The 16,418-nt window shown below is 35.4% G+C and overlaps 1 protein-coding gene across 1 annotated transcript; it reads right to left on the bottom strand.

Moving 5' to 3' along the window:
• Positions 1 to 1,738: 1,738 nt before the first annotated feature.
• Positions 1,739 to 13,456, bottom strand: NTS (neurotensin). The gene is made up of 4 exons (XM_004006237.5): positions 13,293 to 13,456; positions 11,507 to 11,568; positions 4,993 to 5,217; positions 1,739 to 2,492 (listed from the first exon to the last, which is right to left on the bottom strand). The coding sequence occupies exons 1-4, from the start codon at positions 13,363 to 13,365 to the stop codon at positions 2,340 to 2,342; spliced, it is 513 nt and encodes a 170-aa protein (XP_004006286.1). The 5' UTR covers positions 13,366 to 13,456; the 3' UTR covers positions 1,739 to 2,339.
• Positions 13,457 to 16,418: the final 2,962 nt, after the last annotated feature.

The raw sequence follows: 16,418 nt of genomic DNA, 5'->3' as shown, positions 1-16,418 counted from the left end.
ACTGACACGCAGAAATGAAGCAGTGAACCTCAGAAGAGAAGAGACAGTTCCTCCATTGAAATGGAACAGAGTAAAGGGAAATGTTAGGGGATCGTAACCTTCAATTGGAGGGAACGATATAATTTTCTCCTTATTGCTTTGAATTTTAGGTGAGATCATTAGAAAGACATCTGACAAATGTGAGAAGGATGAGAGTTGCAATTCAAGGAAAAAGATAAGATATAAAACAGCCAGCAGAGAGAATTAGAGGCAAAATTTATCAGGCAAATGAAATAGGGATATTGGGCAGGTCTAAGGACCCAACTTGAGATTGGAGATCACAAATTTGAAGTGTGTCTCATCAACAAGTTGGGGGTTTTTCTCCAGCTGTGTTCAGCTTCTCAGGTGAGGCCAGAATCAAGGGGAGATTTCAGTTTAACTAATGGTGTTTCCACAGGCTCATATAAGGTGGAAGGACAGGATGTTGAGGGTAGTAAGATAGTGATTTTAGTTTTGGATGATAAAATCTAAGTAAAGTGCAAAGTGATAGTGTGATTAGTAGTTGAAAAGTGAACAGAGGTGGGCAATAGATTCAGTAAGATCATCAGTGGTAGAGTGAGAACGATAGATTATATGAACTGAAAAGAGAAGATGATGTGGATAGAGTGAGCAGAGTGTCTGAAACTGAGATTTTTGGAGAAGTTGAATTTATTGAGAGTATAATAAGTTCTATAGTATGACTGTGGAAATGATGGGATGAGATGAAATGGTTAAAATGTTTATTATTGGAAGTGAAGATGTCAGGGACTGAGGAGGGTGATTGTGGAGGGATTTTGCCCACGTAGGTGAAACTTCTCATGGATAACGAATGAAGCAAGTAATAAGAGATCAGCCATTGTTCAAAACGCCAAGGGTTAGACCATGAAATTGTGTTATGCTCTGTGGTTTTTTGAAGGAGAAAGGAAAACTGGTATGAAAGTGGCTAGAAGAACTGTTAAATGTAGTGTGGTTAATATATTCCAGGCACTGTTCTAAGCATTTTATGCCATATCAGACCACTTTGCCCAGACCTGACATTTTGTAGTTGAGGAAACAGAGAGGTGTCCAAGACTACTAGTGAACAGTGGGGCTGAAGCTAGGCGTTCCGACTCCACAGTGGACACTCCTAAGCACTATGGAATAGTTTCCTTTTTAGGATCAGTTCCTTGAGCACTTTTTAATGTTGAAGCTGATAACATTGTAAAAGATGATGGGGAGGTGGTTATGAGAAATCATGATTTTACCATAAAAAAACTCGGAGATTGGTGGGCTACACTTAAATCTTATTAAGCGAAGTTTAGCCTACGGAAGAGAGTGCTCTCAACTAAAGGACACAGACTTCTCAAAACTCCTTAATTCCAGAATAACTCAAAACCTGGTTATCTTCCTTCATAGAAGACTATGGGACTTGGTTGCAGTGCTGTAAATAGAGGTCCTCATAGGCCACCTGTCAAAGCAGCAGTCTAGGAGACCACTGTTAATGGTGGGTTGGAAGGACTGTGAGGATTTACGAGACCATAACTACAGTCTTAAAGGAAATTTATGAGGAGTCATTTAAAGTATTCCTTTTGCCTCAAAAATGTTCTCCTAAGTGGGAAACATATTAGTCATACAAATTCCTCAGTGAAGTTAAAAATAAAGCTATCATTTACTGAATGTGAGGGGGGAAAGTGGATAAGGGTAACTATTCTAATGGAAGTAAATTTGCAAGGAAACATTGTTCTGATGGCTGTTGTCTTTTTATTAGCTACCAAGTTCATTTAACAGAAAAACAAATTCAGTCTAAGATCATTCATTAGGATAAGCATAATTAACAATAATTCATTAATCATTCTTTGAAGATGGTCCTATTTTACTGCTATTACCTTCCCCATATCTGAGATTAATGAGTGAGTCTTGGAAAAGAGCATGTGTTTCAGTTCAGTGAAACATTCAAATAATAAAACAAGTATTACTTTGTTCTGGGTTAATGACAGGTAGGCTAGACTTTGCGGTAAAACTATTCTAATCTCTTTTAATTTGGTTTAGAATGGCAAACATTTTAACTGCTTCAACAACCCATTAAGTGTTTTGCAAAATGACAAAACATTCTATGTGACTTAATTAATATCTATTCCAATTATACACAACACTTCATGCTCAAGATCTAGATTTATTTTTAAACATTTAGTCCAATTTATAGTAATGCAGAAAAAATCACATCTAATAAACCACAACTGTAGAAGAGACAAAATAATTGTGCTCTGCCACATTTCCACACAAATATAATGATATTTCATTAAAAGAAATGACAATCACATGTAAATAAAATATTTATCCTTTCAGTAGTAATAAGAACCTCTTTTGAGTATGTAGGGTCTTCTGGGTTTATTCTCATACAGCTGCCGTTTCAGAATGTAAGGAATTTTTCTCTTTATCACTTCTTCCTTTTCATTTTTGTCATTTCCAGCATCAAGAATGTCTTCCTGAATCAACTGCAAGATAGACAGAATATGAATCAAACTTACATGCATTAAAGTCTTCCACTTCAAGGTGTTTCATCTACCTTTTATCTCATTTGCATTCAGACATAAGACATATGTGGATGATGTGGTTCATAGCAATTAAGTGTTTTGCTTGAGGACAAGTAGATACAGGTGGCTGAGAGGATGAAAACATGATTTTTCTTGTTCTCTGTTCAATGTTCTTCCTAGTTCATCAAGCTAGCTTTAAACTTTTATTATTTGTCGAGGCCATATTACTACCTCCAAATGAAAAAAATTCACTTAAAGTTACTTTCAGTATTTTTCTTCAATGTATGATAGATCAAAAGATGGAAATATATCATAAGTCACAACAAATATAGAGATCTGAATTTAGTGAACCAAGTTTGGCCTCAAAGGTCAATAGAAATTTAAATTGCATTGTTAATTAATGATTTGAATTGAAAGCCATTCTAGAGATCCATTTCTCAGTCCTAGAGAGAGGAATGCTTGTTCTGCCTACTTGCTTAGCTGTTTTAGAATTAACATATGTGAAGGCTCAGTTTAAGTGTTAAAGATCTTTAGCTTGTGCTTCTTTAATTAATCATTAAAATCAAGTTCACATTCAAAAACTCAAGGGAGTTAATATCTTCATGTAAAATCTTGCCTAATATCTCATTGAACACACTGTATTCTAAAATTAGTTCCAAACACTTTTTCAGATAGTACTGCTCTGATTCAAAATGTTCAACCAGCATAAAATATTTAGAAACTCTGCCCAGAGTTTTGCACATGATTTCCATAAGATTTTTAAACAAATCAATGCTAATGCTCAAGATAAGAATTATATTCATATTTGTGATTGTCTTCTAAACTTTGGGGTGACTATAATTAGTACTAATAGGAGACTAAGTTTTTAATCATAATCTGTATGCATTGATCATATCACAAATACTTTATTTCAACCTACAGCTATTCAGTTTCAGAGAAGGAAAAACAGCTACTGTCAGACAATCTAGTTCCTTAATCTTTTGTTTCTCTGTGCACATAGTCTGTAATTACTCGTACCACATTCTGAATAATATCAGCATTTCATTTTAAATCACTCTGTAACATTTCAAAGAGCAAAAGTTTTAATATTATGTGCACCTGATTTTTGTGTATTATAGTTTACTAAGGGTTTTTTTTTCTGAATAAAGAGCACATAATTGACATTTTCCAATTTTCCATGTTTTATTGACATAGTATTTTAAAGAGAAAATCATTTAACTGGAATTGGGAGTAGAGGATAAACAATCCAGCAAGAAAAAGTAAAAACCATTTTTTCATTTTATTTTAATCTGGAAAATACTTTTTTTGTTTACAAGTTAGAATAAATACTAGAAGTTCTGCGCTGCATTTCCTCTTTTCTACAGGGTATCTCTGTGATAGCATGTTATAGAGATGGTAATATTAGCAGGAAAGGCACCCTCAAACCCTCAGATCCCTGATGTTGATGTAAGCCCAGAATATGAAACATGAAGTAAATTTCTCTTAGGGGTAAATCTGAAAGAAATGTTTCCCTTGTTGGGAAAATTACAAATTTTCTTAAAGCATTTTCATCTTCCATTTCTCCTCCAAATATTTTCAAACCAAAGGTGGTGAGTCACCAGTGTAGTATTTTTTTATTTTAATTTCATTTTAAAATTTTTAATTGGAGGAGAATTGCTTTATGATGTTGTATTGGTTTCTGCCATACAACAACGCAAATCAGCCATAAGTATACACATATACCCCCTCCCTTTAGAGCCTCCAACCCACCCACCCCCATTCCACCCCTCCAGGTCATCACAGAGCACTGGCTGGGCTCCCTGTGTTAAATAGCAATTTCCCACTAGGTATCTATTTTACACACGAAGTGTATAATATACATCCATTCCTTCGCTATAGTTCTGTATAGTGAGATTTGGCTTTATTAGCCAAATCAAATTAATTCAGCTTCTAAGGGTGATTAAAATCCACAACCCACACATTCAATTAAAACAGAAATAGAAGTATAAGTGGAAATTATATATATATATATATATATACACTTATCATTCCAGTTTTATTTACCTAATATTTTCAAATACAAATGAAATCTTTTGTGTCCTATGTTTATTTATAAACAAACACACAGGACTTAGTGTTTCTAAGGAAACATTTAGACTTTCTTAAATTTCGTCAGTATGCCACTATCACCACCAGCACCAAAAGTTGCCTAAGCATGCCATCCACAATAAAAGCATGTGGATCAAATCTGCCTGAAGATAGACCCCCCTTTAAAGACCAAAGAAGAGATATTTTGCTAAAGTTCAAATATTTGCAAAACATTTTGAAGATCTGAAGGAATGTTAACCTCAACACATGGTTTATTCTTCCTTAATATTTGTAAGTCTTCCTGTTATGATAATTATCAGGATTAAAACAATCAGTATAAATGAGAGTTAACTAGTATAACCATAATCATATTCATATTTTTCTTTTGTTTTACCTCCCAGTGTTGAAAGGCCCTGCTGTGACAGATTTTTCGGAGCTGGTATATCGTCAACATTGCTTCCAAGCTAAAGCCATCTAAGGCAGCAGGAAATTTCCTTCTTGTAATGAGCTCCTCCTCATGAAACTCTCCTGTTTCCTCAGCTTGGCTGTTCAGGTTATTTATAAGACTGCAGACATTCAGCAGGCTCATTTTCCAAGAGGGAACACTTGCCTTACTGATCTGAAATGTAGAAAGAAATAGCTATTGTAATTAACCTTGTGTTGTATGAGTTAGAAATAAATTTCTACTGTGCTAACCCATTACCTTTTAGGATCTAACTGTTACTCTAGCCTAACACTGTTATTAACTTAGTAACTTCATATCACAAAATTGAATAGCTCCAAATACTTCATATCCTCTATTTAACAAAGGCTTTAGCTAACATACATAAACACACACATACACAAGCAAAGCAAGAAAGAAAATACAAATTACAGTAAGTAGAAATGCATAAATATATATGTATACAGCACAGGTGAAAATATTCAAATACCACTCTCTCTTTATTATACTTCAGGTTTGTGTCTAATGGAACAGCAACTATGATGATACTAATAAATATTGGCAATTATAGTATTGTGAGACCACAAATCTATTCCACACATTAATAGTTGTCATAGGTACCATCAAAGCTGACTAATTTATTTATCTGAAAATTATAATATTTTCTAAACTAACCATCCTTTTCTAATAAGACCCTATGCTGCTGCTGCTGCTGCTGCTAAGTCACCTCAGTCGTGTCCGACTCTGTGCGACCCCATAGATGGCAGCTCACCAGGCTCCACCATCCCTGGGATTCTCCAGGCAAGAACACTGGAGTGGGTTGCCATTTCTTTCTCCAATGCATGAAAGTGAAAGTGAAAGTGAAGTCACTGAGTCGTGTCCAACTCTCAGCTACCCCATGGACTGCAGCCCACCAGGCTGCTCCGTCCATGGGATTTTCCAGGCAAGAGTACTGGAGTGGGGTGCCATTGCCTTCTCCCTAAATGAAATCATTATTACCATAGTAAACAGCCTTCTCATTTGTCAATTTTAGGAGAAACTAAATGTGAAATAACTTATAAAAATTAATAAACCTCAAAGGACACAGATGAAGAAAAGCATCAATTTTTTCTAAAGAACATAAAAAATTTTTTGTAATGAACACAAAGCTGTGATAAGAAGACTCAAAAATATTAGTATCAATTCTATTGGCATCAATTCACTCTGAATTATTTTCCAAATGCAGTGCAGTTGCAAATCAATGCACCAATCTGGAAAATATGGGGAGACTGGAAGAAGAGGGAGTGTAGGGAAATAATTATGAAGTTAATTTCCAAGTATGAATCTGTGAGAACCAAGAAAATTTAGGAAAATAAAAAGGTCATGAGGCAGGACTTACTCTGCCAGATATGAAAGATATCTTAGAGCTCAGTGATCAAAGAGTGATCAGAGAGTAATCAGAGAGTGATCAGAGAGTGATCAAAGAGAGCTGAGCACTGAAGGATCGATGCTTCTGAACTGTGGTGTTGGAGAAGACTCTTGAGAGTCCCTTGGACTGCAAGGAGATCCAACCAGTCCATTCTGAAGGAGATCAGTCCTGGTTGTTCATTGGAAGGACTGATGTTGAAGCTGAAACTCCAATATTTTGGCCACCTGATGTGAAGAACTGACAGATTTGAAAAGACCCTGATGCTGGGAAAGATTGAAGGCTAGAGAAGGGGATGACAGAGGATGAGATGGTTGGATGTCATCATCGACTCAATGGACATGAGTTTGAGGAAACTCTGGGGGCTGGTGATGGACAGGGAGGCCTGGCGTGCTGCAGTCCATGGGGTCACAAAGAGTCGGGCACGACTGAGCGACTGAACTGAACTGGACTGAATCAAAGAGTAAATCAATAGAGCAAGAATAAATATTAAACTCAAAAGAGAATATAATGTCCAAAATTTGATCCAAGTCCATATGATTGAAAAGCACATAGCAAAGTGTGCATTTGAAGTCCTTGAGACAGTTGGTTCAGGGGAAATCTGGATTTAGATCTAGTTATAACTTTTTTTGATATATTATAGTCTAACAATATCCAGATGGGTTAAATATGAGTAAAAATAAAAATATGTAAATGTATAGAATTTATTTTATAAATTTGGAAAAATATTGTTAAGCAAATAGCCAAACCAGAACTCATAAAGAAAAAGATAATTTTACATGCATAAATTTGTAAATTATCTCTAGAATGCTAACAGCCTTAACTAAAATCAAAAGCAAGATATAGTGTAAAAGCTGTCACAAAATGCTAATATACTTAACACAGGAGGAGCTCTTCAAAAAGAAACTGAGGAATACTCCATAAAAAAGGGGATGACCCAGAGGGATGTTGTGGGGGGGGGGGAGGTGGGAGGGGGTTCATGTTTGGGATCGCATGTACACCCGTGGTGGATTCATGTCAATGTATGGCAAAACCAATACAGTATTGTAAAGTAAAATAAAGTAAAAAAAAAAAAAAATTAAGCCTCAGGCAAATAATATGAGCAGACAGGCACAGAATCACTCATCAAAGAAGAAATTTGTAACAGAAATATGTGGAATGACGTTCAGCTTGGCTACTAGCAAATCAAGGACCCTAAAAGTATAAGTACACTCGATGTACTTATGAGAATATGGAGGAACAACACTTTATCTTCCAAATATTTGTTAGTCTGAGTAAACCTTGCAATAACTTCTTGAAAAGTGTTTTTAGCAATATGTATTAAAATTGTAAATATGCATACCTTTTGATTAAGATTTTATCCTAGGGACATGAAAACCTATAAATACAAAGATATTCACTATAATGTTTCCAACCAGTTTGGAAACCCTTTCACTTATGCCCCTTGAACATGATTGTCAGCCCATTGCTTCAATTTTTCTGCCATGGGAAACTTAAGAGGCAGCATGCTCCATTCTGTGGCAGCAACACCTGATGCCTTGCTAATTAAGGCAATGCTACAATTTTATATCCAGAAAGTTCTTTAGAGATCGTCTGAATATGTTCCTTAAAACACTAGCTTTGTCCTCACTGTTTTTGAAAAGGAGTTTTGCTGTCAAGTAAATTGGAAAACTTGAGTTTAAAGGAAACTTAAAAACTTCTTGAATTTAGTATCCCCAGAATTTTTTGCTTGCAAATATTCATTAAAACTTTTTAGTATATGTGTATGTTAGTCACTCAGTTATGTCTGACTGCTTGCAGCCCCATGGATTGGAGCCAGCCAGGCTCCTCTGTCCGTGGAATTCTCCAGGCAAGAATACTGGAGTGGGTAGCCATTCCCTTCTCCAGAGGATCTTCCCAACCCAGGGATCGAACCTGGGTCTCCTGCATTGCAGGCACATTCTTTACCATCTGAACCCCCAGGGAAGCCAACTTTTCAATTGTGCCAACATAATATCCAATGCTCCTCAAACTAATTAGCCACAGAATGCTTTATTCATCAATTATTTGTCAGGACTTGTGTTGTCTGATTAATTTTTGGTTGAGAAAACAGTAAAGCATCTTGCTCTCTTCTGCCAGTTAAAACAGTCACTGTAACACTTAGTGCTACTATTTAATATCACCTTAGCCCCTGTCATACTCTGGAAGCATAGCAGAGAGAGTGCTTTGGACCATATGGTGTCTAAATAGACAGGCACTAATATTTGAGAACATTTCTAATGGGGTTTAAATAGTTTGCTCAAGAAAATGACAAAGACTCTCTCTTTGATGAAATCTGAGTCAGGCTACCCTGAACCCTCTTCTTGATGAGGTCCCAAACTTGGTCTTTGCCCTTCATCCAACTGAGTCCAATTTTAGCAAGAATCCTTTGGAGTCAAGTTCGTAAAAATGCCTCACTGTTGGTATCTGATCATCCTAGAATTCTGCTGAGCAGTCTAGCAAGAATCCTCCTAGATTTAGAGTTTCCTTTTAGTAATTTTCCATACACTGACCCCCCCACACACCCCCCACTCCAACCCTGCTCCTTGGCTGGAAACCCACACTTGCCTTTGTTGTATTTGGAGTTGAACTTGACCTTTCTGCATACTGTGGATAGTTCTCTTTTTTAATAAATCTATACCAAAGCACTAGGATCAGTAATGAAGAGAATTGTATTGTGAGAAAAACATCCTTATCTTCCACTTCTTGTCAAACTTTGCCATTTCTCTTGACTTTCTGTTGCTACATTTCTGTGTCTAAACAGTTTTACTTTCAAATTGAAACTGCTCACATATTCTACCTTTAGAGTGGGAAGAGGAAAGCTAGAGTTTTTGGAAGCTTTTAATAATGGAATTATTAATAGTGTTACTAATTAATAAATAGTCTTAATAATACTATCCTTTTAAAAATTGAAATACAGTAATTTGCTTAAAATGGTCAAAAGTTTAGAGTCCTTATTTGCATAGAATACCCACAGTAAACATGAATTGAATCAGAGAGAAATAAGTGGTAGTAGTTTTGTACAAAGCAAGAAATGAGCTTTTTGTTCCAATTTTAGCACCAAAATTGGGATAATTATACTTCTGAGTGCTTCTTCATTGTAGTCTGTATTTTACTTATTTCAAAGAGGCAATGGAATTCAAATTTTCTTCCACGATCTGTTTTAAAGATATAGTCCATAATGGAATGAAAGAGAAATATATATTTGTGTCTACACTTTTGCTATGTATTTTTCTTAAGAATAAAACTAAACCGTACCATATACTGGAATTGCTTTTCCCTTGCAGTATCTTCATCAGGGAAGGGATCATAACCACTCCCATGTTTTGGCAAAGTAGCTAGCACTCCCTGAACCATAACACATATTTGAGATTACTTAGGACCTTTATTTATCAATTTAAACTTGAAATCATAAAGGCAAAATCTCTACCAAGACACTAAGGCATACTAATCTGCTTCATTATTTAAATAAGACTATTGACTTCACTTGTCTTCGTATTTATGAGTTGAAGTGATTGTAGTCATGGATATTCTAATTGAATATTAACCAAAGGATCTATTTTCTTAAAGTTAAATATACTTGGTCACTGAGTTTTAATGACTAAATAAAATTTGATCATTTGTGATAGGAAGTCTAACAAGTTATGGTAGAATTTGGTTTCAATGTGTTCAATTTTTATAGATCTGGACAAGTGTGGAAATACCCAAATGTCTTTTAAGGACCATAGTAGAAAATGTCTGTTAGTTTTTAGATAATAATGCCTCACACTCTTAAACACACACACAAATGGGTATTTCCCCTTCACATCCACTATTGAGCATAATTCTACTTATATGCCAGAGGTATTGCCCTGGATATCTGCCCAGTATATCTTTCATCATCTAATTAGGGCAGACCTGAGGTCGCAGGAGGAATTCTGAACATCTACTTTCTAATCACAGCATCTGTGGAATCTTGGGTCCTCAACTTTGGGACCTGTGCTACAACAGAGATTACACAGGGGCCTCACTTCAAAATATATTTTTGATTTTGGGTTTTGTTTTGTTTTGTTGAGAAACATCTTTTGGTTGGGAACCCTGTTCTCTAACTCTACATTTAGATATATTCCGATTATTTCATTCTGGGTAAATCAAAATTGTGTAGTAGCGTGGTACCTGGGGATATTCGAATTGAGTTTTATTCTTAGGTATAGGCTGGAGTCTAAAAACCTTGCTTTCAAGATCCCAAGAGAGGAATAAAAAGATCCAGTACAAAGTTTTATCTGATTCAATACAAACAATAAGCAGGTTCCAATAACATTTTTGTTATGCGGAGAATTTAAATACAGAGGAGGACTTCATGTAAATGTCCCACTACGGTATTCTTGCCTGGGAAATAAATTGGACAGAAGAGCCTGGCAGGCTACAGCCTAAGGGTCGCAAAAGAATTGGACACACCTTAGCAACTAATCAATGACAACTAGGAGATCATCAACTCCCAACCCAACATTTGAAAACGAGGATACAAAGGCAAGCATTGTTAACTAGCCCCCTTGCTGAAGATCGAATTGTTCACAAGTCACAGCTGCAGGCTTAGATCTCCAGGTTTCTGTCTGCCGGTCTTTGCTCTTTACTTTCTGTCTCATTTCTTCATGGATTTCACAAACTTTCATTCTTAATTTAGGAACTCCATTTCACTCTCCCCAGTAGCAAAACAAAAGGCAAAAATGTCACTTAATTTTCATTTATGTCTTTAACTTGAAGTCAGTGTATCTTTCATCATATATAATGTGATTGAAATGGAGAGAGGATTTCCACACAAATAATATGTGACTACTTAATTAAATTTGCAATGTAGTGATTGATATCACTAAACTTCTGTCCCTGCCACATCGATACCCTTAAGTCCTTTGAACTTAAGGAACAGTTTCCACCAAAAGGAAATGCTTCCCAATGAGCTTTTCAGTCTCAATGGGAAGTTATTACTATAGGAAGAGGACACCATGTTTATAACAAGAGTTCATATGTTTTCAGGCTTTGGTTTAGAAAGAAAGAAAAAGTTACCTTTGATGTATGCATATTGGTCAATAAATCTGTTTCTAACGCTTTCATTTCCTCTTCTGAATCTGAGTAAAATCAAAAGCACATGTTTACTATATAACCACATATCATATAATTATAACTTGAATACTTAAGATTAATCTCAAAAAACTTTGTCTTAGAAGTTTATTGTCTTTGCTATGTATTTATTCTCTTTATAGTAATATTTACAAAAAAAACAATTATAGTTTTATTTTAGGCTAACAGAACACAACAATAGAAGCACTTTTATGAAAATAGGCACATGATTTTATGCCAAGAGAGCTCTTGATGATTTGGAGTTGTTAAATCTCTGAATCTCAGGATAATAAAACCTGATTATACTACACAGATGTCATCAAATATGCTGGTTAATTTTTACTGGCAGTAGTTTACATATATATAGAGTATATACATATTGATATTTTCAAAGCAACATAATGAAAAGGTAAGTACAAGATGATTTTTAAAGACAAAACCAAAGGAAGTTACTTATTGATAATTTTGGAATAAGAAAGACACTGAGATTTATTTTATTTGAGATGCTATTTTACAAAACACACTTGGAAAGATTTGTTTCTCTATATTAGCAAGGATTTAGAATTATGTATACTTGGCAATTTTATCACAGGCTATTAAAAAATCATTTAAGCAAAAGTAAAGATGTCCACCAATACATGTACAAGAGTGTTGAAAATGGACTTCTGATATTTTTTAGAACACCCTTTCAGCTTCCACTAATAAATATTTCACAGAGAAGAAAATCTTGGAAAATACATAAGGTAATAGAAATAATGTTATGGAACACTAAATGAAAATCAGAGCAGGAATTTGAATTAAACATTTCAGTGTCATATTTATGACATTACAGTATAAAACAAGTTAAATGATTTTTGCTAAACTTATCCCTTGTTTTTTTTTTTCACCTTGATGTGATCATTCAATTATTTTTCAAACATTAATTGGAGCATATTGCAACCATTATATTTCATATTACTCTCTAAAATTTGAAATTTATTTTCAAGGTAAGCTATTGATAGATATTTAGCAATGTATGACTTCTTCTTAATTATACATGCAAAATACACTATAGGGAAATAATTTTATCAATATAAGAATAATATTATTCTAGTTACATTATGTATTAACTTAAATGACATGCAAGAAAATAGTGAAATTTGTAATATGTCTACCTGTCACAGAAAAAAAGTTATTTAAAATATATTCTTAAAAAAAGCTTGGCATTTTTTTGTATTTTCCTAGAGATCATTTTCTACAAATAATGCTTTATTCTGTTGATTCATTAAACATCAATATTCATTTTATCTTAATACACACACTATGAAGAAAATAATTTTTGAAAGGGAGAAGCCACCATGTCTTAAGAGAGTGAATGAAGATGATATAAAACATTTCATATAGAATCAGTTTGAATTATGAGTTTGCATTTTGACAGGCACCACTTCTGTACTTTTCATTAGATCAGCTTAAGTTTTACATTTTTTTTCCTAGTGATTACATTGCAAATGGGAACATGAAGTGTCTTATTGAAATCCCTTTCACTACCTAGCAAATTTTAAAAGGGAAAGGAAAATTCTCAATTCTTGTAATCATAAAGACAGAGAAAGAAAACATACAGTTTCTATCACTAAAAAGCAAATCAGAATAAGGGAGAAACTCTTCTCCCCAGATATATTAACATAGTAACAACACATTGCAAAAACAGAAAAAGATATCATTTCAAGGAGTTGTGAAATATAGCTGAGCTTACCTGAGCACAGACTCCAGGAGCTGAAAGCCAGGAGCATCACACACAGCAGCTGGATTTTCATTCCTCCCATCATCTTGAGCCTTCTAGCAAGCCAAGTTCATAAGCGTCAGGGGCAGGCTGAAGGGGGCTCTCTAGCACAGCTGACTTTGGAAGTACTGAACTATGAGCGATGCTTTGGCCATTCCCTGTATATATACATGCAGGAGATGATGTCACGAGCACAGAGATTATCTCTTCACGATGTACCCTTCATCTCCAGCCCACCCCACTTCCTCCTCCCCTTTTCCTTTGTCCCCTCACACCTCCCCCCCACTTCTGAACCTCCAGGAACAGTGACATCTTCCCTAATTGCCACCACTGCTCCAGATTAATGACGCACAAAAGGAGTCATTCAAAAGCAATTCCATATAGAGCATACTGGAAAAGAACTTCCAGTACTATTCTTTCCCCCATTTCCTCTCATTCTCTGACTCTAAGAAGTTGTCATTCTGATTTTGTGAAGCATAAGATCTGTTATTTCTAGTGTGAGTAAAATCTCCAGGATGAATGCCTAAAGTCAGTGATTCTTTAGGTTTGGAAGTTATTAAAGAGTTAGGATTCTTTTCTGATAATCCACACTTTTGAACAAGTGTTTTGTGGTTTCAGGAATAATATAGTTCTGCTATATACTGTTGCCAATGCTCTGGAAGAAGAAAGGAGGTGGAAGATAAGCAGAGAATCAGTTATAATACTAGGTTAAGCAAGAAAATTTAGAGAAAGTAGAGAAAACGAATTTTAAGGGAGACTAGTAGCTCTAAGAGTATTATTTCCTAACAAATCGTAAAATCTATACAAGTAACTGGAAGGATGATTGAATTACATATGCTGACTTATGGTTGAATGTTTTAGAAAAAGAATTTCATATTTACAAAATCCATCTATAAATCATTTATGTGCCAGCAGGCATGTATTGCTGTATCACTGACTGCTGTTTTCTGATACTTTCCTCTTTTTCTGTCTGCATTTCCTTTGACATTCATTCTTGCTGCCACATTCTGTTCCGTCTGTAACCCCCTTCTCACTGTCTCTCACCATTGTATCAGATTTCTTCCCCATGACAGTCCCCAAAATGAGACTGTGCTTCTGGAAAGGAGCCAATTCTAAATAACCACTGTCCACCAGTCCTGTTTCTAAGATAGCATCTTCACATGAGTTACAATGACACTCATTCCCTCTCGGGGTTATCAGTAGAAAATTGCTCAAAATGTTTTTTGGAGTGAAGTTTTCTTCTTGCATTAAGTATTTCAGGATATATGACGTGAGCTGAAAAGACGGTGCTGTTAGAAATGTGAATATTTGAGGTTAAGGGGTCTGAGAGTTGCTCACTTCTGAAACATATCAGATAGTAACAATCTAGAAAAGAAGTCTTGATTACTACAGGGAGTTGATTTATTCCCTATAGCATGTGACTATGGTATTGGCTACTCTATTTTACCCTATACCTAAGAAGAAGGACCAATTTCCAACTGTTAACAATAATTTAAAATAGTCATTCATGTAATTTAATATTTAGGAATTTAACAATGGCTGATATTTTTATTACTTTTAGTTTGTTTTACATGTTTTACATGCCACACAGCACTGAACACGACTCACTTGAGGAAAGTTTTGTGTATACAGTGTAATTAACTAGCAAAGAAATGTGAAATATGTACTCTGAATTTGCTTTCCTGCCGCTAGGGAGCACAATAGAGGTCTAAAAAGCTTTATTTTCACTTAACTGATCATATTAGAATTTTGAGCATTATGCTTACTTTCTTCTCACTGTTAGAGCATCTTTGTGACAGAATACTTCAAGGGCACTTTAATAAATATAGCAAGAAATTTTATATTCTTTGCATCACATTTAAATTAGTCATTTTATGAGCTTCTGACTTGCAAATAGAAAAACTAATCTTTTCAAATGTGTGATAGCAGCCAGATTGTAAAAAGTAAGTGTGATTCCTATTTATCTCAACTGATTTCTTTAATACATGAGGCTCAGGGAAATGTTGGCGAAATTTATTCCTAATTAGTTAGATGAAAAAGGGGAAGAATGGATAATGGGAATTCATTTTGTTTTAAATGGGGCTGCTGCTGCTGCTGCTGCTAAGTCGCTTCAGTCATGTCTGACTCTGTGACCCCATAGACGGCAGCCCACCAGGCTCCCCCATCCCTGGGATTCTCCAGGCAAGAACACTGGAGTGGGTTGCCATTTCCTTCTCCAATGCATGAAAGGGAAAAGTGAAAGTGAAGTTGCTCAGTCGTGTCCGACTCTTAGCGACCCCATGGACTGCAGCCTACCAGGCTCCTCCTGCCATGAGATTCTCCAGGCAAGAGTACTAGAGTGGGCTGCCATTGCCTTCTCCTTGTTTTAAATGTATCACTTTAATATTAGTTGTCAGTGTAGAAATTATTTTAAATATGATAAACTGAAAGAATTGGGGGAAATGTAAACAAATGTCAAATGATTCAAAATCAGATAGATTGTATACACTATTTTTCTTTGTGGGGAAAAGAAGGTATGTGACTTTTGTGGTAAAATTATGATATAGATAAACATTATCTGACCTTGAAATGGTATTTTTAAAAAGTCTGTTACGCCTTTGTTTTTCAGCCCCAATGCCTTTAAGCTATGGAAAGCCAATTAAATTATCTGTTCTAAGAAAAGGAAAGTTATGTGTGGATATTTGCCTTTTAAAGTATTTTAAGAAGTACCACGATGATGCCTTTTATGCAGGATTTCAGGCTCCTTTCTATGGAGATGGGTGAAATATCTTTATTCTAAAGATTTTATGCCTAAAACCCTAATTTTTATTTAGCTCTTGAAATACTAGTGAAGAGTTTGAACATTACCCTGGGATTCACTAGTGGCCCAGTTGGTAAAGAATCTCCCTGCAATGCAGGAGACCCAGGTTCCATCCCTGGGTCAGGAAGAGTCCCTGGAGAAGGGAAATGGCAACCCACTCCAGTATTCTTTCCTGGAAAATCCCATGAACAGAGGGGCCTCACAGGCTACAGTCCATGGGTTTGCAAGAGTCAGGCACGATTGAAGTGATTGAGTACAATCTTTATTTGTTGGCCTTCCAGGTTGAGGTCCGGAGAAGG

This window comes from Ovis aries, chromosome 3, assembly GCF_016772045.2.
Source record: "Ovis aries strain OAR_USU_Benz2616 breed Rambouillet chromosome 3, ARS-UI_Ramb_v3.0, whole genome shotgun sequence".
Classification (NCBI taxonomy): domain Eukaryota; kingdom Metazoa; phylum Chordata; class Mammalia; order Artiodactyla; family Bovidae; genus Ovis; species Ovis aries.
Note: the sequence above shows the minus strand (reverse complement) of the source record. Positions and strands in the feature narration are given on the sequence as shown.